The following is a 25,834-nucleotide window of genomic DNA, read 5'->3' as shown; positions in this document are numbered from 1 at the left end:
GATGAAAGTGTCAGAGGATCCGCACAGTAGGCCGCCTTGCCCGCAAGGTAGTAGCTGCCCCGGAGGTGGGGGTTTACTCTCCAGGTCACCCCCACATGTCCAGTGCCCTGACACAATTTGTCCATTGACGATCACCTGTCTGGCCCCTGTGGGCGGTTGATTTGACTCCGCGGGGCCAAATTCTTGAGGACAGACCCTGTCGTTTCTCAGCCCTTGGTTTTCTCACGTACTGTCTTCACATCTTGCCTGTGACCTTTAGGATGAAAGCGCCCCAGCCTCCAGTGCCTCAAGAGGAAGCCGAAGAGGAAAGTCAAGGAGAAGAGGGCCCGAGTGGATCAGGAGACGCTCAGCCAAGTGCCTCCTCGAAACCAGAAGGTGGACGGGTGAAAAAGACCCATGAGAAAATGGGCGTAACCCAGCTGAAGAACTACCACCCTGTCGTAGGTAAAAGGCCGCTCCTTGTCAGGGTCCAGTTGTGTTTTATTTGATGGGGCTTCCCTGGTGGCTCAGATGGTGAATGAGGTGCAATGTGGGAGACGTTAGGTTCAATTCCTGGGTCAGAAAGAACCCTCAGGGAAGCGAATGGCTGCCCGCTCCAGTGTTCTTGCCTAGAGAATCCCCTGGACAAAGGAGCCTGCCAGGCTACAGTCCACAGGGTCATAAGAGAGTTGGACACGACTTAGTGACTAACACATACATACACACACAAAGCTCCTTCTGCTGAGTATCCTTGAGCCGGATCATTCGGTAAACCACTGAAAATCTCTGCCTCTCCCGACCCTGCAGCCTCTGGGAGTTACAGCCACTGATGAGTATGAGCGTTCATCCAGTTTTCCAGGATGCAGGTCTCCAACAGGGCTGCCTCCCGTCAGCAAGGATATATGGTTGGATGTCGTCACCAACTCAGCGGACAGGAGTCTGAGCAAACTCCGAGAGATGGTGAAGGGCAGGGAAGCCTGGTGGGCTCCAGTCCGTGGGGTTGCAAAGAGTGGGACACGTCCGAGCGACCGAACAACAGCACCTCCCCTCACCCCTGCCCCAAGCTGCTCTGACGTCAGCTTTGCTGGGCCGTGCACACAGCCTGGCCTTCGTAGTCAGAGCTTCAGTTGCAGTTGTGGTCACAGCGTGCACGTTGGTGGAGGGGCCAGCGGTGACAGGGCACAGACCTCAGGCGGAGACGTCCTGGCGGGGGCCCCAGCGGCCGGGGATGCCTAGCAGGAGGGACCCCACTTGCTGAGTTCTCCAGACACGTGGGCTCGGCCTTTCCTCTCGAGGCTTCTCAGTTAGAAAGTGCAAATGGGGGAGGGGAACTCACACGAGGACGTGCACCCAAGCAGCGCACGTGCCTGGCGGGGTGAGAGGCAGCCAAGGGCTCCTCATAGGGTCTAGGCCTGGTGCCGGAGGAGGGGCCCTTGGGCCCCTTGTCCTCCCCGCCACATCTTGTCTCTCACCTGTCTCTTCTGTCTGGGGCAAGTCAGGGGGTACTTGGTGTCAAAGAAATAAGCTCTTTAGAAGAACCTGATTTTGGAGTGTTTAGAAGAACAGCCTTGAGCCTGTCCTGGAGGACCCCTTCCCTGCTCCCCGCGGTTCACCTCCCACTCCCCTGCTTCCTTGCTCTACCCCGTCCCTTGGGCCTCCTGGCCCTTCCCCAGTATGCTGCGTGTGGATGTGCACTCAGTTGTGTCCAACTCTGTGAACCCATGGACTGTAGCCCACCAGGCTCCTCTGTCCATGGGATTTCCCAGACAAGAATACTGGAGTGGGTTGCCATTTCCTCCTCCAGGGGATTTGACCCAGGGATCGAACCCGCGTCTCTGGAGTCTCCAGCATTGGCAAGTGGGTTCTTTACCAGCAGAGCCACCAGGAAGGAAAGCTAGGCGCGTTGCATTCGCCCTGGGGTGTGTGTGTCTGCATGGCCCACTCCACCAGCTCCAGGCCGCCCCCTCAGGCCTCTGCACAAGTATCGCCCTGCTCTCCCTTCCTTGCTTTATCATCTGCATCAGCTGTTTCCATCCAGTGTGCTATCTTAGGTACTGTGTTGTCTGTCGTCTAGGAAGTAAGTCCCACGAGGATGCAAGCATTTGCTGTCTCCTTGGGACCCAGTGGCCCTCGGTCGTTTTTGAATGAAGTGAACCGAAGGGAGCCTGGGGTTTTCACGTACCACCCTGCTTCCTTCTCGCCCCAGTTCCTGGACTGGGGCGCTCTCTAGGGTTTCTGCCCAAAATGCCTCGCCTGCGGGTGATCCACATGTTTCTGTGGTACCTGATCTACGGGCACCCTACCACGGTGGAGGAGCTGAGCTTCTCGGAAAGGAAGGCAGGAGTCCCGTCCTCCTCCAGGAGTGACCTGGAGGCCTCCTTCGATGCCGCACCCAAGGACACCTGGGAGGGCGAAGTGGAGCTCGCCACGGAGACCGGTGAGACGCCCTGGGCCGGGACGCCACAGCAGGGTCCAGCGGGGAGCCGGGGCGGCGCCTCTTCCTTATGATCTGAACTGCCCCAATCACTATACAGACATCACCCAGCCTTCCTGAGCCTCTGGGCCTCCTGCCCGACGGGGAGGGTTTTGCCCAAGTTTGTGGTGAGGGAAGCAGGACCAGGGAGGAGAGAGCAGCACCGAGACCGGGAGTCTGGGGAGTGACCCCTGTCTTCTCCTAGTGTTCGTGGACGAAGCCTCGTGGAAGCGCTATGTCCCCCCCATCCCAGTCCACAAGGACTTCGGCTTCGGCTGGGCCCTGGTCAGCGACCTGCTTCTGTGCCTGCCCCTGTCCATCTTCACCCAGGTCGTGCAAGTCAGCTACAAGGTACGGCAACTCACAGGCCGCTGCAGGGGCTGGTGTCGTGGCTCCATCCACACCGGGGACCTGCGCTCAGCTGTAGCTGGCTGGGTGACGGGTGGCTGGCCAGATAGACAGACAGATGGATTAAATAGGCAGGCAAGCAGGCAGGGTAGGTTGTGGGGGTTGGATGGACGGTGGGTCAAGGGAAATATTTCAAAGACTTGTTCCTTCTAGATCAGTCAATAGACAGTTACGGTGGAGTAATAAAATGTTTTTACAAATTCAGTAAATACAGAAAAAAGAACGGAAATTACCATAGAAATGCCATAACTGTATCACTCAGAGACGTCGCTGCTTGTGTTACCTGTGTTTTCATCTACTCTTTTTTTCCTATGCTGTGTTTGTATGAACATGAATGTGTGTATATATGAGAGCTTCCTTTCTTAAAAAAATACTGAGTTGAGATCATACTGTGTTTATTCTTTTATCATCTGTTCTTACCACTGAACAATGTATTGTGTTTTCCACACCATTGTTTTAACTTGATACTAAGTAAATTCATAGTATTTCTTTTTTAAAAAAATTAATTTAATTTAATTGAAGGCTAATTACTTTACAGTATTGTACTGGGTTTTGCCATACATTGACATGAATCAGCCACGGGTGTACATGTGTTCCCCTGTCCCAAAACCCCCTCCCACCTCCCTCCATAGTATTCCTTTTATGTACATACCCTAGTTTATTTAACCAGTACTGTATTTTGGGGTGTTTAAGTTCCAGTTTCTTGGTGTTGTAAATGACACGATGATTAATACCTTTTAGTAGCTGTATTTGTGGGTAGCTCCTAAAATTTTTTCTCTAAGGGTAAGGATAGAAGCAGAATCAATGGCTTTAAAGGCAATAAGCACCCTTTATCTTTAAAAAAAAAAAATTATTTGGCTGCTCAGGGTCTTAGTTGTGACACGTGGGATCTAGTTCCCTGACCAGGAATCGAACCTGGGCCCCCTGCATTGGGAGCACTGAGTCTTCACTACTGGACCACCAGGGAAGTCCCATCTTTCTTTCTTTTAAATATAAATAAATATATTCCTCTCCCAGTGCTCCCCCAGGAATGTTTTAGCACATTGTATGCCCACCAGCAGTGAGTGAGGCCACGTGTTTGGTCCCCAGCAGTGTGGCAGAAGGGTGGGAGGGGAGGGGTGTCAGGGCTGAGAGAGCGATGTGGGAGGTGGTGGGGGGTGAGTAGGAGGATCCAGGTCCCCATGGGGCAGATGACCCGGCTCAGTGAGACCTCAGCCCAGAACGTAGTGCTGAGTGTTTTTTCACGGCTCTTGGAACTTGCCCTGGCCTCCAGGGTGAGCTGAGCACTGAAAATCCCTCTTAGGTGGACCACCTCGAGGAGTTTCTGAACGACCCCCTGAAGAAGCACACGCTGATCCGCTTTCTCCCCAGGTCCATCCGGCAGCAGCTTCTGTACAAGAGGTGAGGTCCCTGCGGTCACTCGGGGCAGCTGAGGCTCCCGGCAGGCCCCTCCGAATTAGGCTTCTGAGTAACGGTTGACCCAGAAAAGGAAAGGTTTCTGCTTTTTCCAGGTTGTAGAGACCCCAGGTCATTAATTCAGCCACTCTGTGACCTACGTAAAGCACAGAGGCAATTGCAGTGTGGGCCGGGACATTTTAGCCCTTGATTGCAAGGTTCTTTTAAAAGTAAAATCTGCTGATAAAGACTGCAGGTCATGAAGTGGGTTTTCCTGTTGTTACTTTTGATCTCAAGCCCCCCTGTGTAGAAGCAGTGCCCCACTTCCCTGGGTGGTGATGGGCTAGGGGTCCTGGGTCTCAGCTCAGTGCAGGCCCAAAGCCCGCCCTCGAGATCCCACAGGTAGAAGAGGGAAGAAGCAGCGAGTCCCATCCCTCACTCCCATCTGACCCCCTGATAATGACTGAGCGCCCGCCACCCCCTCTGCCTACAGACGTTTCATTTTCTCGGTGGTGGAGAACCTTCAGAGGCTCTGCTTCATGGGGCTGCTCCAGTTCGGCCCCACAGAGAAGTTCCAGGATAAAGATCAGGTAAACGGCCTTCACATGCGGTCGAAGGTGGTTGGTCCTGAGCATTTCCAGCCTCTAACCCGACTCTGAGGTTGTGCTTCCCCCTCACCGTCCGCTGTCTCCCTCGTAGGTCTTTGTCTACTTGAAGAAGAACGTGGGCATCGTGGACACCACCACCTGTGACCCCCATTACAACGTGGCCCGCAGCAGCCGGCCCTTCGAGAGGCGTTCATATGTCCTGAACTCAATGCAGGACGTGGAGAACTACTGGTTCGATCTGCAGTGCGTCTGCCTCAACACCCCACTAGGTACCAGCCGCCTTTACGGGATTCCCTGTGTTCCCTCCTTTCTGTGGGGTTAGAGCTGGAGAGAAACCGCCTGCTGGTTTTCAGACTGTCCCCCGAGGCCTGGAGTATCCTGGAAGCTCTCTTAGAAAGGAATGTGATGGATCTTACCTGGGAGGGCCCCCAGCCCCCACCCCACTGAGTAGACAGCTCCACTTCTGTCTTCATTCACTGGGCGTGTTGAGTAGGTATTTACTGAACACCTTGTGTGCGCTTTCCCGTACACACATCACACAGCAGCAGGCCTTGTGCTCTCTTGGGGAAGACACACAGCACAGAGATTCAGAGTGTGTTAAGTGCTGGGGAGGAAATGCACTGGGTGTCGGATCGAGGGTATTTTCCTAGGCTGGTCAGGAAGCAGCCTTTCTGAGCAGGAGAGTTTGAGCTGAGTTCTAAAGGATGAGGCCGAGCCAGCATGACCAGAGCTAAGAAGCAGAATCGGCCAGTGTATGTGGAGGGAGACTGACCACTGGGATGGAGAAGCAAGCAGGAGTCAGACTCGGGGGCCTTGTAGGACACTTGCAGGAGAACTTGCAAACTTCCAAACTTGCCTGAGACTTTGGCTTTATTCTCGAAGCAGCGAGAATCCATTGGTGGTTGTAAGTCAAGATCTCATGTCTTTCAAAGCTGCTCTGGCTGCTGTGTGGACCATAGACTGAGAGGCACCAGAGCTGGCAGGGAGGCCAGCTGGAGACTGTGACTCGGGTCCTCTGGTGACAGTGAAGGACAGAGGGCAGGTGGGAGGTCTGGAGGAGGAACTGACCGGACTGCCCATTTCTTGGGTGGCTCGGGCTTTGTGTTAGGCGTTGGCTTGCGTCGTCTTCTCCGAGCCGCCCCTACTTCAAGCATTCTCTCTCCGAGAAAGCCTTTCCAGCATCTTTGCTGTCATCTGATGTCATTCTGGGAATCCCTTGAGCACAGGAGATTTGGCGTTCATCCCCAGCGTGTCTCAAAGTGCCTGATACACAGGCGACATCCTGAACATGTTTATAAGAATGAATGGAGGGTTTGTAGAGGGCGATAGAACCGCCATTCTGGTGCTCTTTCCTCTAAGCCGGTTTTCCTCGGGTCCTGTCTTGCCACTTCTCCCAGGAGAAGGATGCTGCACTCCGTTTGCACCTGGGAGAGGACTTCTGTCTTCCTCCTGTCACAGCGCCTGAAGATCAAGGTTACGCTTTGATTTTTGCAAAGCAGGAGCCACATGTGTATTGTGTTGATGTGTGCTCAGTCGTGTCAGACTCTTTGCAACCGCATGGACTGTAGCCTGCCAGGCTCTGCTGTCCATGGGATTTGACAGGCAAGAATACTGGAGTGGGTTACCATTTCCTTCTCTAGGGGATCTTCCTGACTAAGGGATTGAACTTGAGCCTCCCTGAGCTACCAGGAAAGCCTGTGATTTGGGTAGAACTGTTTAATGCTAAGAGGCTAACGAGCATTTGTATAGATCATTTAATGGGTCCAGACAAATGTTAGAAACAGTGTGTTTTGTAGGCTCCTCTGGCAGCAGCAATGAGCGAGGCTTTTAGCATTGCAGATTTTAAAGTGCCCTAATTCCCCTGCATTTTATACTAGATAAAAATTTGCGAACCAGTATGTTATTTGCACCAAAGTCTTTCAGGCTTGACAACGGGTGAATTTCTATCCCTTTTTGTGTTCTTGAGCCGAAATATGGGAGGCTTATTGAGTTTGATAATCAGACATTGACTGTCCCTTCAATCAGCAAACATCTGCGGGGGCCGAGGGGGTTCTGCCCCACAGACCGAGGGGAAACATCATATAATAAGATGTGGGCATCCTCCAGGGTGGGACTCGCAGAGCGTGAGTGCACCGGCAGCTCTGGGGAAGCGTGCTGAAATGCGGGTTATTGGGTGCCGTCCAGGGACTTGGGCTCAGCAGTCCTGGGGGTGGCCTAAGGCTGCGTCCCCAACATGCAGCTTGGCGGTGCCAGGTGAGGCATCGCCTGAGGTCCTCTTAGGTTCGTAGTCCATTCAGTTACACGACCCTGGGTGAGCTCTTTGGAGCCTCCTGAGCCTCAGTTTCTTCATTTCTAATCCGGGAACACTACCGCCGCCGCCCCTTCGTGGAGCTGAGGGGAAGCTTGAACCAGACGTTTCACGTGAAGCTCTGGCTGAGAGGTGCATGGCACGGGCTCTGCCTGTTGCCCCTTGCCACCAGTCAGGCTGAAGTCTCCAGCTGACCATGTTGCAGGAGGCTCTTTGATAGTCTGCAGATTATCATAACCTTCCCTGGCCTGACTCAAGCAATTCTTTTAATTAATTAATTGGTTATTTATGGCTGTGCTGGATCTTCATTGCTATGCACGGGCTTTCTCTAGTTGCGGAGACTGGACTTCTCATTGCAGTGGCTTCTCATTGCAGAGCACGGGCTCTAGGGCGCAGGCTCAGCAGTTGTGACACGCAGGCTTAGTTGTCCCATGGCATGTGGGATCTTCCTGGACCAGGGATCAAACCCAGGTCCCCTGCATTGGCAGGCGGATTCTTAACCACTGGACCACCAGGGAAGCCCCTCAAGCAAAGGTTTTAATCATGTTTCACATTTCTTTTCAAGAAGTGCAGTTTGCTTACTTTCTCCTCTCAGCAAATGCGTCTCTGCAGAGGGCACTCAGGGATCCTGGTGAAGAGACAGCGCGTGTACCCCAGAGCTGTGTGGTCGTGTCTGTTGTTGTTCAGACACTCAGTCGTGTCCCACACTTTGCGACCCCAGGGGCTGTAGCCCGCCAGGCTCCTCTGTCCATGGGATTCTTCAGGCCAAGGATACTTTACTGGAGTAGGTTACCATTTCCTCCTCCAGGGTATCTTCCCAACCCAGGGATCGAGCTTGTGTTGCCTGCATCGACAGGCAGGTTCTTTACCACTGAGCCCCTGGGTAAGCCCGGGCCTGTGGCATGTGGCTCCCTGCGGCCTCCACCAGGAAGAAAGAAGGCCTGGGGTTTCTCTGGTCGCCTGCTCGCCTTCCCGCCTTTATAGAATCCAGGCTGTGCAGTCTCTTCTCAGGTTCACCCACCAGCCTTACTAACTAACTCTTCCTCCTGCTCCCCCGCGACATGATGATGTAAGATGTTTTGTGCAAAGAGGTCCACCGGTTTCAGCCCCTCTTCCCTGGTGGGGATCCTAGTCCCAGAAAGGGAATTCACTCCTCTTGCCACCCAGCAGCAGACATTGGCAGAAAGGTGTCTTCAGCGGGGCTCGTGTCTCTTTCCTAGGCGTAGTGCGCTGCCCACGCGCCCGGAAGAGCAGCGGCCCAGACCAGGGCAGCGATGAGGAGGGCAGAATGCAGAAGGAGCAGGAGAACGCCATGGACAAGTACACGCTGGAGCGCAAGTGTGCCATGATGGAGTACACCATGTGCGTCCCGCCCGTCCCCGAGTGCACAGCCGCAGGGGTCTCGTCCTGCAGGCTGTGGGCCGCCCCCCCGCAGTCAGGCTTCCTGTCAGACCTGGAGGCCTGAGTCCCTGCTGTGGGGCTGCGGGTTGGTGGCCATGGCTCACTCTGGCCCCAGCCATGAGGCAGTTAGCCTCCCCATTGTCAAAAACTAAAAAGAACCAGTTGCCGAAGTTCAAAAACTGGGATTTTTACATAAAAATCTGGATTTTTGACAAATTCTTTACTGCTACCTGTCAGATGTCTTTGTGGGAAGGTAGCAGTTGCAGTACATGTCCCCACCCACTCCACGGGCTCTCTTCCCAGTTCCCAAGGAGGCTCGGTGTCTGTTTATTTCCCGACTCCCAGGGGCAGCCGCGAGGTCGTGGATGAAGGCATCATCCCCGGAGACGGCCTGGGAGCCGCGGGGCTCGACTCCAGCTTCTACGCACACCTGAAGCGCAATTGGATCTGGACCAGCTATATCATGGACAAGGCCAAAAAGGTGGGCGTCCGTCCTGGGACCATCTCACCCAGCCCCGGCCATCACTGCTCACTGCCTCTCCCTTCCCTGGCTCACAGATTTTGTTTTTAAGATTTACTTACTCTGTTTCTGTTTTTGGCTGCCCTGGGTCTTGATTGCTGTGTGTGGGCTTTCTCTGGTTGTGGCGAGAGGGGGCTGGTCTTCATTGCAGTGCTCAGGCTTCTCATTACGGTGGCTTCTTTCCGTTGTGGAGCGCAGGCTCCAGGGTGCTCGGGCTTCTGTAGTTGGGGCGCACAGGCTTAGTTGACCCGCGGCATGTGGGATCTTCCAGACCATTGAACCCGTGTCCCCTGCATTGGCCGGTGGGTTGTTAACCACTAAACCACCAGGAAAGTCCCAGCTCACAGTTTTTGAATTGGCCAAACCAAAATTGACCAGAGACACGAGTAATTGCATCCGTAAGTACCGAAGGTACAGCAGGACTTTGTAAATATCTACCTGACTTTCTTTTTTCTTTCCCCCCATGGATGCTAATTTATTCTTCGATGAGTACAAGTATTCCTTTTAAAAAGAAAGAAAGGAAAGTCTAAGCGGTCCCACGAGACGGGGTGTGTGTGCCAGGTCCCACGAGACAGGGTGTGTGTGCCACAGGAAGGTGGCGGTCCTTGCGCCGCCTCGTCATCAGGGACTCAACACTCAGCGCTGTGGCTGCACTGGGTTCCTGGGGGCCCAGTGAAGCTCACACTTCAGTGCCATCCTTGTCTTTCAGGAGACCACCACGTCGGAGAACGGGCTCACGATGAGGCTGCAGACGTTTCTGTCCAAGCGCCCGATGCCTCTTGGGGCCGGAGGTACGTGGGCCGGGAGCTCAGCATCGACGGACACGGGGCCAGCTTGGGCCGGTGGGACCCCTGCGCCGCGCCGTGTTCCAGCCTTTGCGGGGGCCTTCTGCAATGCCGGGCTCCTTTGCTTGTTTCCAGGCAACGGCAGGTTGACGGTCTGGGGAGACGCTCGAGCTGGATCGGGGCTGTGTGCCGACAGAGACGAGCACGTCGAGGTGGAGCGAGAGCCCACGCTGGAGCGGAACCAGAAAGTGAAGGGTGGGAAAAGCCAGAAGCGCAAACGGCTGAAGAAGGACCCAGGGAAGAAGATCAAGAGGAAGAAGAAAGGTTTGGCCATGATTGTTTGTGTTTGTGGGGCTCACCTTTGCCCGGTCCAGCCAGGGACGGGCAGCAGCCTCCCTGTAGCCCGGCCTGAGTGCTGCCCTCAGACTCCGGTTCCCCACTCCGCTTGCAGCGCTAACTGTGTGGTTGTGTTTTGTTTTCCAAGCCCAGCCTGTTGGCCGAGAGGGCCTTGAACTTTCTATACATCCCCCCCTGCTTTCTCAGTCTATATACGGTAGTATATAGAGCCATTTCAGTTAGTGACTCCTTCTGTTCACATTTTTAATTTCATCTCAACTGGGAAAAAAAAAAAACCTTTGCAAAAATCCTTAGCCAAGGCCTCATCACAGCCGGTTCAAATCCTATTATTCTCTTGGTTCACCTTTTAACATCAGCATTTGTACTCAGGACAAAGTTTCAAGTTGTGTTTTTAAATCAGAGGGAGCGCGGGAGTCATTTAAGCCTGCGGGATCTCTCTGGATCTTGTGAACCCCTTGTGCACGGCACCTGTTCGATTCCCATTTTGAATTCTTCATTCGGGCACCATTCACAGTGAAGGAGGGCAGCAAGGAGACCAGTGTCCTGGTTCTTAGTCACTTTTATGTCATTTCAGTGGACCATGCGTTTTAACAATGATCTGATAGCTTTAGCTGTTTCAGCTGAGAGCAGAATGCTTTAACAGGAACCCATTTTTAGTGATTTACTCAGCTGGTGCTCATAACAAATAGCTTCCCATCAGCTGAAACGGCCCCCTCCGTTTAGCCTGTCCAGATACGTGTAAGATCAGATTGGCTCGAAAAGACCTGAATTCACTGCAAAGCAAAATCCAATGGTGGTGTTGCTTTGAATGCAAATGATCTTGCCCACTTTTCTCCTGCTCTCATTTGAAATATGCTCACTAAGCAAACAGTCTTTTAGAATTGGCGGTAGCATATGGCATCTGCCTTTGGAACTCCTGCCAGTGTTTCCCAGCAGGGAGGGGAGCGGAGGGTGGAGTCTGGGGAAACCCAGTGGTTTTAGAGCTCAGGGTTCCCATCCTAACTGCCGCTTCCTAGGATTTTTGACTTCAGGCAAGGTGCTGGGTCTCTGTGCATTTCAGATTCCTCACCTGCCAAATGGGGATAATAGTTGTATCCTTCTCCTAGCATGGTTGCCAAGTATTATTATTGTAAGTGAATATATGTAAAAAGCTTAAGCCAGTGTTTGGCACCCAGCAAATATTGCATAATGTTTGTGCTTGATATTACTTAGGTAACAGCTCCTTTGCACCAGGCACTGCTCTAGGTGCTTTTAAGGCGTCTGGGTCAGTCCTGAAGTTACTTAGCCCTGGACAGTGGGCCTTGTTGTCGCCCTGCTGCACCAGAGTGTACACAGCATCTCTGAGGTCGCAGAGCAGGGAATGGTGGGGTCCCACTTATCTGGAGAGCACGCCCTGAGCAGGTTCCTTCAGAGGGCTTCTGAGGGAGGCGAGGCACCTTCAGAGGGCTCAGTGCCTCCGAGGGAAAGATTGGAGGCAGGCAGATAACCGGCTGCATCAGGCTGCCCAGCCTGTCACCATGAAATCTGACCAAACAGAAATGATGAAAGGGGTTAAAAAAAATCTGTCCCGTTGGGCTGAGTCTTTTGTGGCTAGTTGACATGACTCCCCACTTGATGAGAAGCTGATAACTGACACCTTGATCCAGGCCCACCCACTGGGTAGGGACCCTTCTGCTTTCTGGAATAACAGCTCTCAAACAGTTGTTCAAAGCCCCCTGTGCTATCCCCGCCTTAGAAGAGCTCCCGGAAGACAAGAACAAAAGGCGTTACCATGACGAGGCGGACCAGAGCGCCCTGCAGAGGATGACACGGCTGCGGGTCACCTGGTCACTGCAGGAGGACGGGCTGCTCATGCTCTGCCGGATCGCCAGCAACGTCCTCAACACCAAGGTGCGCCCCCTCATCCCACTCGCCTCTCCACCCCACCCCAGCTTCCAGCCCTCTGACTGTGAGTCCCTCTCGTCTGGGAGGCTCTTTCTCTTCTGACCCACACAGGGAGGAGCATGGCCCTGGGACCACTCATCGCATCTACTCCACTCGGCCTGTGGGAGAAGCATCTCCCAGAATCTTCCCAGTGAACCCCACACTCACTTTTGCACCTCTCTTTCCAGCCTTCAGCTCATACATCTGTGTCTTCGCCTGGCTGCACACCACACAGCTCGGGCTTCCCTGGTGGCTCAGATGATAAACAACCCACCTACCAGTGCAGGAGACGCGGGTTTGATCTCTGGGTTGGGAAGATCCCCTGGAGAAGGAAACGGCAACCTACTCCAGTATTCTTCCCTAGGAAATCCCATGGACGGAAGAGCCTGGCGGGCTACAGTCCATGGGGTTGCAGAGTCGGACGTGACTTAGTAAACAGCAACAACAAGCAGCGTCACACAGCTGAGAGCTGCACTCGCTGTCTCTTCACCGGGATTCTGTCCCTTGCCTGCTCCCCGCCTCCCATCCTCATCTGCCTGGAATAGTCCTGTTTATCTTTCATTTACTGCTTATCATCTCTGGAAAGGCACCATTGATCTGCCAAAAGGAAGTGGTTACTGCGCCCTCGCTCCGCCCCTTGGCCACACACATGTCACGCTGCTCCTCTGGCTTCTGGTCCCTCTTGGCCCGCTGGAGTGGCTGCTTCTAGAGGCAGAGAGGCTTCTTACGCATTTGCGTAGCTATGGCCCCAGGCTCACGCCTGGGTTCATGCCCCACCTTCCAGCCACACCAAGGCCAGTGTCCCATCAGGCTGGTCCATAGAAGCCCCCAGGAGTGTGGGCTCCGCCAGCCTCCCGTCCGGGGCCCCGGCAGGTAGTAACACCACCAGGCAGAACGGGTGAGGCAGCTTCACAGCATAGTCAGTGTTTCCTGTCCTTCTGCCGTACCGGCCAAAGACACCCACCCAGAGGCCGTGTGTTGCTCTCTGCCTTTAATTTAAGCTCATTAAACCCCTTTGCTTAATCATTTTCTTACCTCTTTGTGCGTTCCTAAATTGCATCCCGGCCCCTTCTGCCAGGAGGAACCTGATGGCGTGTTGCTGTCCCTCATGCCTGGCCCTTGTCTCATCATGGTGATGATGGGAGAGGCCTACATGGAGCCTCCACTCACTCACTCCAGCTCACACCAGACTCACACCCGACTCACACCCGGCCCCCTCATGCTCAGGCACTAAGAAAAAAACCTTGTCATCATGCCCCTTCTTCGCCTGGGCTCTATTTTCCTGCCCGTGTTTCCTGAGGGGGGCCCTGAGCCCGGGACTCTGCGCGTTCTGTTGCCATCAGTGTGACCGCAGGCGCCACACACAGCGTTTCTGAGCACAACCCTCCACAAACCATGTCACAGACCTCCTGAGCTCCCCTAACATTGCCTTCTAGTCAGTACTACCCAGCACCCTCCAGGCACCTCTGTTAGTCACCCAGAGACGCTTCCCACTGGATGTCAAGGGTTTGTCTTACTCCTTTCTTCCCAGCCCCTACTTGGCGCCAGGCCCGTGGTCAGTACCCAGTAACTGTGGCCGAGTTTTGTGTGTCTGCTGAGGGAAGAGGCTGCACAGGCCGACTCCCCTCCCTCACACTAGTGGCCCGTGCCGTGGGCTCCGGGGCCACTGACCTTCCATCTCGGCTTGTGTCTGATCCAGGTGAAGGGCCCGTTCGTCCCCTGGCAGGTTGTGCGGGACATCCTGCACTCGACCTTGGAAGAGTCTCTGGATAAAACCTCCCTGTCGGTCGGACGAAGAGCTCGCTACATAATCAAAAACCCACAAGCCTATCTGAACTACAAGTAAGCCGCCTTTGAACTTCCGGAACTCCCCGTCGAGGGTGTCCCCGGGCTTCTCGCTTGTTCTTTCCTCTTTTTTCATCCCATCTGCTTAGGAGTCGGCTGTAGAATCCAGGTGGATAAAGTCTGAGTCTTCCAGGAGCACGTCAGATGTGTTTTGGAGGCCGTTAGTGAGGTGGCCCTTGATCCGGGGGGCTGGGTGTGATTCCGGGCACTCGCACACATAAGGTGTTGTTTAGACTTCAGGATGCCTTGTGAAGCCAGAGATGTTCTCCGGTTGCAGCCAGCAGGAGGGTGGAGCCAGGAGGGGACCCAAGCAGGGTTGGGAGAAACAACTCCCACCAGCTGATGCCCGTGCCATGGGTCAGTGAGAGAGCTCGGCTCCAGGTTGATCCCAAGCCCTGGGCTGCGTGCAGTCAGCCAGCTTGGAGGGAAGGCACCCAGCCCTGACCATGGAGGAGATTCAGCTCTTCTGGGCTTCTGGGTCTCAGCGCTGCTGACACATGGGGCCGGATCATTTGTGTGGGGCATCCTATGCTCTGTGGGATGTTTAACAGCATCCGTGTCTCCATCCACTAGGCACCAGTAGCAACCCCCCCTCCCCAACTGTGACGGCAAAAAGTGTCTTCACACATCTCCCACGGGGCCCAGATCGCTTCTGGTGAGAACCACTGGGTTAGACACCAGGGGGCCTTCCTGTGTGAAGCCACTTGCCCGGCATGTGGAATGCTCTTAAAATGTTCTATCAGAAAAGGCTATGATCCCCTGGTCCAAAGTCCTCTTTTTTCCCAAAGTGGAAACAGGCGCATAGAGAGGATGGGTGCTTGCTGGGTGACGGAGAGCTGCAGTGAGTGAGGTCTGGACTTGGGCTTCCCGGCCCCCGCCTGACGCTCTTGCTCTCGTCCTGCAGCGGCCAGGGCAGGGGATGAGAGGGCTTGCAGGGCTTGGAGGCCTGAGTCTCCGTCCTCACCGCAGTTCAGAGCCGTGGGGCCTGGGACGGGGCGCTTACCCCGTCAGAGGCTGTTTCCCCACCTGTGAGCAGGGCTCCACCTGACCCTTGGCCTCTGTGTGACCTCAGGGGCAGGGGGTCCCTACAGCTCGCCAAGCCGTGAAATGGAATGACAGCCTCTTCCTTGCAAGCTCCTTGTGAGGGTCAGAAGTGCCCGGCCCCCAAGAGCTCAGCACACACTGGCTGTCTTCCCTCTGTTTCCTGGTGGGCAGTCAGGCTGTCCTGTCACCATAGAGATGTGAAGAAGGATGTGGTGGACAAGGGTGATGGAGGAGCCTGGAGCTCTTAATACCAACCCCTGGGGCCTGTTTTTAAGTTTATGATATGCTTCCACGTAGATCTTTCCCAGAGTCCTGGCCAAACCCCTGTGAGGGGCAGGAGAGTGGGAGCTTGGAGAGGCCGAGGTGTAAAGTGTATGCAGTAACAGGCTGACCCCGAATCCTTCATTTCCGAAAGCTGCGATCACCCAGCAGGCACACAAGCCGGTCACACTTCATGATTAGCTGACGCCAGCAGCGTTAGAAATCTTGGGTGGTTCTGAACGTGGGCATGGTTGCAGTGCCCAGGCTTCCCTGTGGTCCGTTTTCCTGCAGGGTCTGCCTCGCCGAGGTGTACCAGGATAAGGCGCTTGTTGGGGAGTTCCTGAGTCGGAAAGGTGACTACGGAAACCCAAAGGTGGGTGCCGTGCGGTGGCTGGGCGCAGCCTGCCCTAAGGAAAGGGTTTCTAGGTTTCCAGACACAGAGGTCTGGTCCTCTGGGTCCCTCTGCCGGCCGTGCAGGCCTGGGCTTTTCCCGCGCTCATCTGGGAAATTGACTTGTCAGGTTTTTGGCTGTGAACCTCTCTTGATCTGGCATCCAGCATCAGTTTTTTAAAGACAATTAGAATTTGGCTTGCCTCTTGGCAACGCTGCTGTGCCTTGGGTCTATTTTGTTAAGAAAGTAGGGCAGCTCTTCAGAAATTACAAACATTTAGACGTCTGGAAAGCTCACGGATAGGCGATGAGTTTTCTTTGAGTTTTCTGTGGGCAGGGCTGGGACAGGGACTGACCAGGAAGGAATCTTATGTTTCCAGACCCAGACTCCTCTGCCATGCGGCTCACAGTCTGCTTACCCCTGATTTGTTGAGCCAGCACTGGACTCCGCTGTGTGTGTGTCCAGCCTTGGTGCCAGCCGAGGCCAGTGAGTCAGGCAGAGAAGTGGACATCGCAGAACAGTGTAGCCACCCCACAGGAGAGCACAGGGTGCTGAGGTCACAGAGGGAGAATTAGGAGTGCTTCTGATGCAACCTAGACAGCATATTAAAAAGCAGAGACATTACTTTGTCAACAAAGGTCTATCTAGTCAAGGCTATGGTTTTTCCAGTAGTCATGTCTGGATGTGAGAGTTGGACTATAAAGAAAGCTGAGCGCAGAAGAATTGATGCTTTTGAACTGTGGTGTTGAAGAAGACTCTTGAGAGTCCCTTGGACTACAAGGAGATCCAACCAGTCCATCCTAAAGGAGATCAGTTCTGTGTGTTCATTGGAAGGACTAATGTTGAAGTTGAAACTCCAATACTTTGGCCACCTGATGCGAAGAGCTGACTCATTTGAAAAGACCCTGATGCTGGGAAAGATTGAGGGCAGGAGGAGAAGGGGACGACAGAGGATGAGATGGTTGGGTGGCATCTGTGACTCAGTGGACACTAGTCTGAGTAAACTCCGGGAGTCGGTGATGGACAGGGAGGCCTGGCGTGCTGTGGTTCATGGGGTCGCAGAGGGTCGGACTTGACTGAGCGACTGAACTGACTGATGCAAGTGACAGAGGAAAACCTAACACTGTGCTAAGCAGCCCGGAAGTCGGCTGTCCCTCACGGGGCAGCAGAGCAGAAACGTCAGGGTCCCGGGTTCATTCTGTCACTCATTCCCCATCCCCGGGGGTCAGCTTTCCGTCTTCATGCTGGTCACCTCATGGCTGACATCTCACAACAGAATCCCAAGGCAGGAAGAAGTGGGGAGAGGGCCCTTGTGTCAAGGGAGGAGGGGACAGCCGTTTCCAGAAGATCCGTCCTGACTCGCCCCCAAGGCTGGGCAGGCTGCCTGCCCACACCACGCTGGGGCTGGCTCCACCGCTAGGGAAGAATGGGATGAAGGAAGTAGGCAACCGTCTGTTATCACACAGGGCCCTTCAGATGTGTCACCACTGAGCCCAGACTGTAGAGACGAGGGACCAGCCAAGGAAAGGCAGACAAGGAAGAGGGGCGAGGCGCCCCGTGGGAGGGCCTCAGCGAGAGGCATCAGGAAAGAGCGTGACCCTGTCCTATAGCCCTGGCACCAGCTGGCAGGGTGACAGGGTGGGTTTGCCAGCCACACCGTGGAGGAGGAGTTGGAGGCACGAGCCTGGGGTGGCGAGGCAGTAAGGGGCCACGCTATGATCCAGGTCTGGTCTTGGGCGGACATGGGTGGGTACAGAGGAGGAGGGGCTGGCTTGGGGCTCACGGCTGAGTGTGGGGGTGGAGGCCGACGTGCACAGGTGAGGCACAGAGGAGGGAGGGAGGTGGTGAGGGGACACAGGCTGCTGATTGGAGGGACTCCCTGGGATATGTTCAGGGCTTGGGGACAAGCGCTGGCGGTGCAGGTGTAAGGCTCGCCGGCTCCAGAGTGGTGAGCACCCGGCACCTTCCCAGTGGTCTTGGGGGCTGGGAGAGGGCACAGGATACAGCGTTTCTGTCTGGGTTTCTGGGGGCACGCTGCTCTGGGCATTTGCTCCAGGATTTTCCTCATTGTGTGTTAGTGAAACCTCCCTTCAAGGAGAGAAAGGGCTTAAGGTCTCGTTCTCTCACGTCAACAGGTTTGTGCCAGCGAGTTTAAAGAATTTGTGGCAAAGCTTAGAGAGAAGTTCAGTTCAGCCCTAAAGAATCCAAACCTTGAAATCCCAGACACGCTCGAGGAGCTGTTTGCCAGGTAAGGCTCCTCCAGGAAGGTTCTGTGTGGTCTTGGGGCAAGAGGGTACATCACCAGCAACAGGTGCATCCCCCACCAGCCGTTCACCTGACCCGGCAGCGAGCCCTGTGCCCCTCTGACTCTGCACTTCTCGTCTCCTCTCCGGGGGGCTTGAAACTGGGGAGACGCCGCCATCCCCTACACCCCACGGGGCGCTCCCTTCCGTTCCGGTGCGGCCCTGCTCTGGCTCACTCCGGGCTTGCTCAGATATTGGAGTGCTTTTAAGATTGCTTATTTTATGCACAAGGAAACCTTGAGATGTACGAAGCTTCCCAAGGTCATGGTGCTAGTACGCCCCAGGCCGGGATTTGAACTTAGGTGGGTCTGACCCCAGAGCCCCTGTTCTTTACAGCTCCACCCCTGGGCACCTGGAGAGGAACACACTTGAGCTTCCCAGAATCTGTGCAGTTGTAAAATCTTGAGTGCTGTTGAACCAGGCCTGTTTCTGCTGCCTCATCCAGATGTGAATCCCTTCTCCTCACCATCCTCATCAGCATAGTCCCTGTGGCCACTGTATTTCCAAATTTCTTCCTCTAGAGACGACGTCCATCTGTCAGGTCCCACTGTGAGCTGTGTGGTACCTCTGCAGCCAGCCCTCTGTTTTGGTTGGGGGTCTCATCCTTTCATTCACCCAGCAACTAGTTCGTGTCCTGCCCACTCTGTGCCAGGGCCAAGGAGCACTCTGTAGTTGCTTATAGATTTTGCTTTTGCTGCAAACTCTTACCCAGAACTCCTAAGTGCTGTGCTTTGTCTTCAGTCGTGAAGGTGTTTCAGGCAGCTTGTTTACCTACCTGTAACTTCTATCCCCACGTGTTTTTAATAAACACATGGGCCAACTTTAAGTTGTTAAAGAAGACAAAGATTTGTAAAGGTGAGTTCATGACCTATCTAGAGGAAAGAAAAAAAGTTCCAGTTGTAACAGCTGACCACTAGATTTGATCTTGAGCATTCTGGCAGGCAAAGTAAGAGAGAAAAATGGTCCCAAATATTTTCTCGTTTGACTAAAACCAGTTCACATTCTTCTGAAAAGATGTTTTGTCTTACTGCTAAATTTTAGGAAGAATTTACTATTGCAGAGATGAATTTTGACTTCAGTGTTGTAGAAACCCAAGACGTGACTTACAAATAAATGGCCGTGGGTTTTTTCATAGAGTTCTGTGGTTTATTTTTATTTGCTTGGTCCAAACACAGTAAAACAGTATTACATGGATCTCAGGGGGACTTCCCTGGCAGCACAGTAGTTGAGGCTCCACGCTTCCAACGCGGGGGGCACAGGTTCAATCCCCGGTTGGGGAATTAACATGCCATGTGCCACATGGTGTGGCCCAAAAAAATTTTTTTTAATTTAAAAATTGCATGGAGCGCAGAAAAATAGATGGGGAGTTAACGTGTAACACGATCACCTACAGCTCCTCCCCTGTGAGGTTGTTTATTCCCGGGCTCCTTTCTGTGCTTGTTGTTCATCGTGATGAGCCCACAGCTGTCTTCCTCCTCCGGAAACAGTTAACAGTCACTGTCTACAAGTTAACATGTCCCCTTATCGCCTCAAGATGGTCAGTGACCGAACTTTCCTCATTTTTCCGACCCTCGTTCTTACAACACGCTCATTCACTGGGCAGAACGCAGTGTTTTCTCATTTTAGTTTACATGTATGAGTTTGAATTTTAGGGAGTTTACCAATTATTTTTTTCCAACGTTTAGCTGATAGTAGCCACCTCACTCGAGCATCACCTTGGCTCAGAAAGGTCGGCTGGGTTCCCTTGACAAGCGCTTCTTCTGTTTCCTATGCAGATACCGAGTTTTGGTGATTGGAGACAAAAAAGATCAAGTCATGAAAGAGGATGAACTTAAGAGGCAAGTACTCATAGGCCCAAGGCTTCCCAGGTGGCTCAGTGGTACAGAATCCGCTTGCCGGTGCAGGAGACTCCGGTGTGATCCCTGGGTCGGGAATATCCCCTGGAGAAGGGAATGACAGCCCACTCCAGTATTCTTGCCTGGAGAATCCCCTGGACGGAGGAGCCTGGCGGGCTGCAGTCCATGGGGTCGCAGAGTGGACATGACTAAGTGACTAAAGAACAACAGCAGCTGGAGGCCCTGCGCCTTTTCCTCGGCCGCCTCACTGGGTTGCCTGCAGCCTGGCTCAGGGATCGGCGAGGGCCGAATCTAGCCTGGTGCCCATTTCTGGAAATACAGTGTTATTGGAACACGGCCTCGCCCGTTCCATGTGTGGTCCATGCTGCTTTCAGGGCAGAACGTCAGAGCTGAGGGGCTGCAACAGAAACCATGGGGCCCACGGAGACTAAATTATGTGGCCCTTCATGAGAAAAGCAGGCCAACCCATCACCTCGCCTGTCACCAGCCCAGCCTGAGGACGGGTTGGAGAAGGGGTATGAACTCGTAGCCCATGAACTTCCCAAGGAAAATGCGGGTTAGAAAACTCAGCCTTTCTTTCCATCTTGCATAATCAATATTTGATTTTTAGGTCTGTATTCAGTGAAAAGCCTATTCTTATTTGAGAAACAGTTGTTTAAAATTGGATGAAAAAAATATATGGCTGAATCCCTTCGCTGTTCACCTACCACAGCATTGCTAATCTGCCGGGGACCAGCCCTGGCTGATCCAGGGTATTCGAAGGAGAGACGGCTTAGGCGAAGATCAGGTGACAATTGCTTAATTAAATGTTAATTAAGGATATAAAGAGTAATAGAATGAGGATAGCTCAGTGAGGAAATTTAGTGGAGAAAAGCGGTTGAAATAAGGATAGCTCAGTGAGGAAATTCAGTGTAGAAAAGAGGCTGAATAATTCAGCCAGAAGGTAAGAGAAAGAACGACATGGTGAGACCAAGTTTCGACATGGTGAGACCAAGTTTCGGTGAACAAGGCCCGCACTTTATTTTCCAAAGTAGTTTTTATACCTTAAGTTATGCATAGAGGATAATGGGGGAAGGGGTAGAGTCAGGCAGCAAACCAGGCTTTCTTCCTGCAAACTTATCATATGCAAAAGCTTAGGTGATTTGCATCATCTTCTGGCCCGGAGGCCTGTTAACATTTTAAGACCTTTTCTTCAGAAAACTTATTTTTCTCTAAAGGTGATTGGTCAGGAGCCACCCTCCAAAAGCATTAGATAAAGTTGCATTCCTACAGAGCAAAGGTGTGGTGGGCTACAACAAGAAAAAGAATTAACTCGAGGGTCCCAGGTTACAAACATTAAAGCTACTATTTACACCAATTATATTAATCAATACACTGCCAGGGACACAGCAGGTAAGGGATATGGAGACTTAGCAGCAAACATTGGCCCAAGAAGTGAAAATCCCTTCACCAATACAATTTCTAATCAATCTTTTAACTACTCAAAAGAATCTGTGTTTAGACAGTTTAGAACATCTCCTGCCTCTCACAGTTGGGAGGCTCTGAACAATCACATGTGGCCGGAAAAACCTATTCAGGCAGGCTAGAGGATTTCCAAAGGAGTTTGTAGGTTAAACACTGTCACACCCAGGAATTATTAACTGGAGCTGTAAGCTAACTCTTTTTTCAGAGAGGTAGTGGGGGACAGCCCCCCATAAAGTCAGAGGTGTAGGTGAAAGCACAAAGCAGAAAGTAGGCAGACTCTGATTTTGGGGGTAGATGCTCGAGAATTTCCAGGGGGACTCCTGAGGCTCGATCCCGCCTTTGCGTGTGCCGAGCCTCCTTCCTCATGACCTTTGTCATGGGCGGAGTACCTCACGCTGGCTACCGGCAGTGATAGAATTCCAGTTGAGCTACTCCAGATCCTGAAAGATGATGCTGTGGAAAGTGCTGCACTCAATATGCAATATGCCGGCTCCCGGCACTAATCGACTGTGTTGTTCTTGTTCAGTCACTAAGTTGTGTCCAACTCTTACCAGCCCCACGGACTGCAGCACGCCAGGCTTCTCTGGCTTTCACCATCTCCCTGAGTTTGCTCAAACTCACGTCCATTGAATTGATGATGCTATCCAACCATCTCAGCCTATACTCCAAAAGTTTAAAAATTAATATAAATAAACCTGGATTTTAAAAAAATGGAAGCACTAACCACACATGTTCGTTGTCATGAAAACTTATTCCTAGGTTATGTCACCCCTTACCCACTAGAATAAAACTTTTTCCCTTCGAAAATGGACCAGTCTGTAAGGGGTAAAAACCACCATTCATTCCTTTTGTTTGGGTTTATGACTAGTTGAAACATTTGTATCACTTGTCAGGAGATTGGAAAGATTTTTTGAGGTAGAATCCACCAGCAGGATGAGCGGTGGCCTGTGGCCCGTGGACTCACATGACCCTGTCCGCTCCCCCCTCATCTCACGTGGTCTGTGGGCTCACGTGGCCCTGTTGCACCTGCCCCCCATCTCACGTGGCCATGTCGCTACCCGCCCCCGCATCTCTTGCAGCGTGGATGACATCCACTTCCTGGTGCTCCAGAACCTGATCCAGAGCACGCTGGCCCTCTCGGACAGACAGATGGAGATCTGCCAGTCGTTCCAGGTGGGCGTTGGGGACACAGCGTCCTTTGCAGCAGCATTCCAGGACTTGGGACCCTTCCCAGGCTGGGGGCCCATGAGGTTTCTCCTCCTTCTCTTCTTACCTATGAGGTCTCAGGGGGCCTAATTGCTCCCCGAGGCTCCAGCCAAATCTTCATTCATCTTTTTTTGTTTGTTTGGTGTTGCCACGTGGCTAGCAGGATTTAGTAGTTCCCTAACCAAGGATTGAACCTGGGCCACTGCAGTGAAAGGCCTGAGTTCTCATCACTGGACTGCCAGGGAAGACCCCCCCGCCCCGCCACCCATTCACTGAAGTATGGGCACAGGATCTGGTGACCTCCAAAATCTCTCCCAGGGCTGAGGTTTTGAATCTAACTTTGAAGGCAGACAATTAGGCAGAAGGAGAAATGAGCCATGACAAAAGAACTGAGAAGCTAATTGGCTATGTAGCATATCTTTTCCAATTATAGTGGACAAGTGTCAACATAGTTTGATTGCTAGAAAACGTCCCCCGGTGGGGAAGCTGCCTTTCTGCGGGCGTTGAGTCTTGCACATCTGAGAACATACTAGAACCGTGATGCTGCTTGGATTGTAGCTGAATGAGGACGAAGGAGAAGGCAGATCTCCTTGACCCTGTGCTGAGCTTGGGAAAGTGGTGGGGCTTAGTACTTTATAGGTGTGAAAACTTGGCTCAGAGAAGTTAAAAAGCCCATGACCAAGATCCCAGAGCTCGTTCATCAAACCTGAGTCTGTGTGGCTCCAAGGCCCCAGCGGAGAGGAGTCTGCTGCACGAACTCATGCGTCCTTTCCCTTTTCTTTGGCTGTGCTGGGTCTTCATTGCTGCGTGGGCGCTTCTCTAGTTGCAGTGAGCACGCTTCTCATTGCAGTGGCCTCTCATTGCTGAGCACAGGCTCTAGCGTGCCTGGCTTCAGCAGTTGTGGCGCATGGGCTCAGCACTTGTGGCCCCCGGGCTCTGGAGCACAGGCTCAACAGTGGGGCTCACGGGCTTAGTTGCTCTGAAGCGTGTGGAATCTTCCCGGACCAGGGATCAAACCCGTGTCTCCTGCATTACCCCTGAGCCACCAGAGAAGCCCTTATTTTTAATGATCACAAAAGTGTGTTCCAAGGAGGCCTTATCTATGTTTGTATTTAATCTCACAACCTAAAATTCAGCTCCTACGGCTTACTTGACGAAGTCAAGCCAGTTTGGAACCTGAAGGAAGAAGTTAGAGAACAAAGGGCTGGTGGTGTTTCTTATCCCGCTGATGTGTTTAGATGGATGCTGTCCCAAACTTTAGGGCGTCTCAGAGTCAACTGGACAGCTCTTAGAGCACATGGACCCCAGGTCCCACCCCCGGAGACCATAGACCGGAGTGGAGGGGGCAGGACCCCGACAAGCTCTCCTGCCCAGTAGGAGTTAGAGCTGGCACAGCCTCAAGGGTGGGTCCAACCACCTTTTACATGAGAAAGTCCAGCCCCCAGGGTACAGCAGGAGCCTGGTCCCTGCGTCCCAGTGGGGCTTTGTCCCAGCCTCACTTTTCCTTCCTTCAACTCTGTTTCCAGGTGGGGCCTGGACTATAACAGTGGTGCCAAAGGGCTGTCACTCTCCCTGACTTCCCCAGGGCATGGAAAGACGCATGAGAGAGGTCGCCTGACCCCAAGTGGGATGCAGAACCTTTCTCCAGGGACCCCCACCCATGGCAGCAAGGAGTGGGAGGTCACAGGGATGAGGTTAGGGAATTCTTTGAGGGTCCAGTGTTAGGACTGGGTGGTCCCCCTGCAGAGGGAAGCCATCAGGGCTTTTGAGGCAGGGAAGGACATGTGGTCTGATGTAGGCATAAAAGGGCTACATTGCCTGCCATGCAGAGTGGTCAGAGGTGGGGGCAGGGAGCACCAGGTAGAAGCCGGAAGAATAGGCAGTCACAGGCAGAAGCAACGTGGTGTGACCCAGACAGACCGTGGCACAGCCTGGATGCTTCTGGAACATACTCAGAGTAGATCGGCCCAAGCAGATCTGCCAATGGCTCAGGTGGGAGCTGAAGGATACCTGGTATCAGAGATGATTCTGCGTCGGCTCCCAGCATCCATACATCCAGAGTAGGCGCGGGTGCAGCCTGCCTTTTCCGCCTGCCTGTCCTCTGCACTCTCTAAGGGGATGTGCTGGTGGGTCAAGGCTGCCCACAGGGCTGCGGGCTTCTTCTGGGCTCTTCCCCACTGCACCCCAAGTGTCCGTTCCGGCCTCCCAGCCTCTCCCGCCCCCCGCCATCAGCAGCCTTCCTCCGTGGATGATCAGCCATGGCGTCTGTGTATCCACTTCCCACCCCCACGCCCTGCTGGCTGGAGAGCCCCGCTCACGCCTGGCCTGCTGTGTTGCAGACCTTCCGCCTGTACCGGGACTACAAGGAACAGGTCCTGGTGAAGGCCTTCGTGGACTACCAGCGGAGGAGCCTAGTCAACCGGCGCCGGGTCAACCACACGCTGGGCCCCAAGAAAAACCGCGCTCTGCCCTTTGCGCCCATGTCCTACCAGCTGTCCCAGGCCTACCACAGGTGAGCAGGGAGGGCGGGCCTGTCGGCCGAGGGAGCGGAAGTGACGGTGTCCCTCTTCGTCACCGGGCAGGGCAGCCTGGGCCCTTTGGCCTCTTGTGCGAGACCCAGCCTCTGGGACCAGCCTCCCATCAGCGCGCGTCCTTCCTTGTCCGGGAATAAGGTTCATGCCGGCGGTCTCTCGTAAGGGGGCATTTACCAGTTTTGCTGGTAGTTTGTTTTCCTTTTTTCACATCAAATTGGGTGAAATGAGTGTCCAACAATTAGGCCGGCTAAAAGTGCACCCTCCTGGTTGGGAGTGATCTCAGTCCCTAGTCCCACGGCTCAGAGCTGTACCAGGCTGTCTGCCCTGTGGACTGACACACTTCCTTTGGAAGCCATCGTGTTCAGACCCGGTTTGTGGCTTATCAGCAAGAGGGTGTTGTTACGAGGAATGAAAGTCCCCCCTCTGCACAGAGGCGAGGGCTTGCGTGCAGGCACCGAGTGGAGACAGACTGAACACACACGTCTGTCCCCTCCCCTCCAGAGGGGTCCAGGGCTCGCCTTGTGTAAAGCTGACGACAGAACGCACATTCATCTTCCCCAGTTCAGCACCGAGGGGCCTAGAGTGTTGGCTCGGGTGAAGAGTCACAGCACCCCCTTGAAGGCGCTCCGGGGAGCGGCCTCATGGAGCCTGCAGCACAGCGCCTTCGTCTGAGATGGAAAGAGGGCTTCCGGGGAGAGGCCGGCGTGTGCAGTGTCAGCGGCTGATTGGAAGTGCCCGCGGCCCATCCACCCCCAGGCTTGGGCACCCCGAGC

General features: G+C 53.7%; 1 protein-coding gene across 2 annotated transcripts in view; it reads left to right on the top strand.

The window, feature by feature from the left end:
• The window catches only part of GTF3C1 (general transcription factor IIIC subunit 1), a 79,707-nt gene that overhangs the window by 45,456 nt on the left and 8,417 nt on the right, over window positions 1-25,834 (top strand). For both annotated transcript variants that reach the window (XM_061401485.1, XM_061401486.1), the window contains exons 14-30: window positions 260-444; window positions 2,186-2,416; window positions 2,658-2,803; window positions 4,164-4,261; window positions 4,749-4,845; window positions 4,955-5,132; window positions 8,392-8,533; window positions 8,918-9,053; window positions 9,802-9,883; window positions 10,013-10,201; window positions 11,970-12,124; window positions 13,857-13,999; window positions 15,599-15,680; window positions 17,834-17,946; window positions 19,777-19,839; window positions 22,401-22,494; window positions 24,867-25,039. In XM_061401485.1, the coding sequence (XP_061257469.1) occupies window positions 260-444; window positions 2,186-2,416; window positions 2,658-2,803; window positions 4,164-4,261; window positions 4,749-4,845; window positions 4,955-5,132; window positions 8,392-8,533; window positions 8,918-9,053; window positions 9,802-9,883; window positions 10,013-10,201; window positions 11,970-12,124; window positions 13,857-13,999; window positions 15,599-15,680; window positions 17,834-17,946; window positions 19,777-19,839; window positions 22,401-22,494; window positions 24,867-25,039 (2,307 nt within the window). The remainder of the gene's footprint in view (window positions 1-259; window positions 445-2,185; window positions 2,417-2,657; window positions 2,804-4,163; window positions 4,262-4,748; window positions 4,846-4,954; window positions 5,133-8,391; window positions 8,534-8,917; window positions 9,054-9,801; window positions 9,884-10,012; window positions 10,202-11,969; window positions 12,125-13,856; window positions 14,000-15,598; window positions 15,681-17,833; window positions 17,947-19,776; window positions 19,840-22,400; window positions 22,495-24,866; window positions 25,040-25,834) is intronic.

This window comes from Bos javanicus, chromosome 25, assembly GCF_032452875.1.
Source record: "Bos javanicus breed banteng chromosome 25, ARS-OSU_banteng_1.0, whole genome shotgun sequence".
NCBI lineage: Eukaryota > Metazoa > Chordata > Mammalia > Artiodactyla > Bovidae > Bos > Bos javanicus.
The sequence above is the reverse complement of the archived record's forward strand: the minus strand, read 5'-3'. Positions and strand labels throughout refer to the sequence as shown.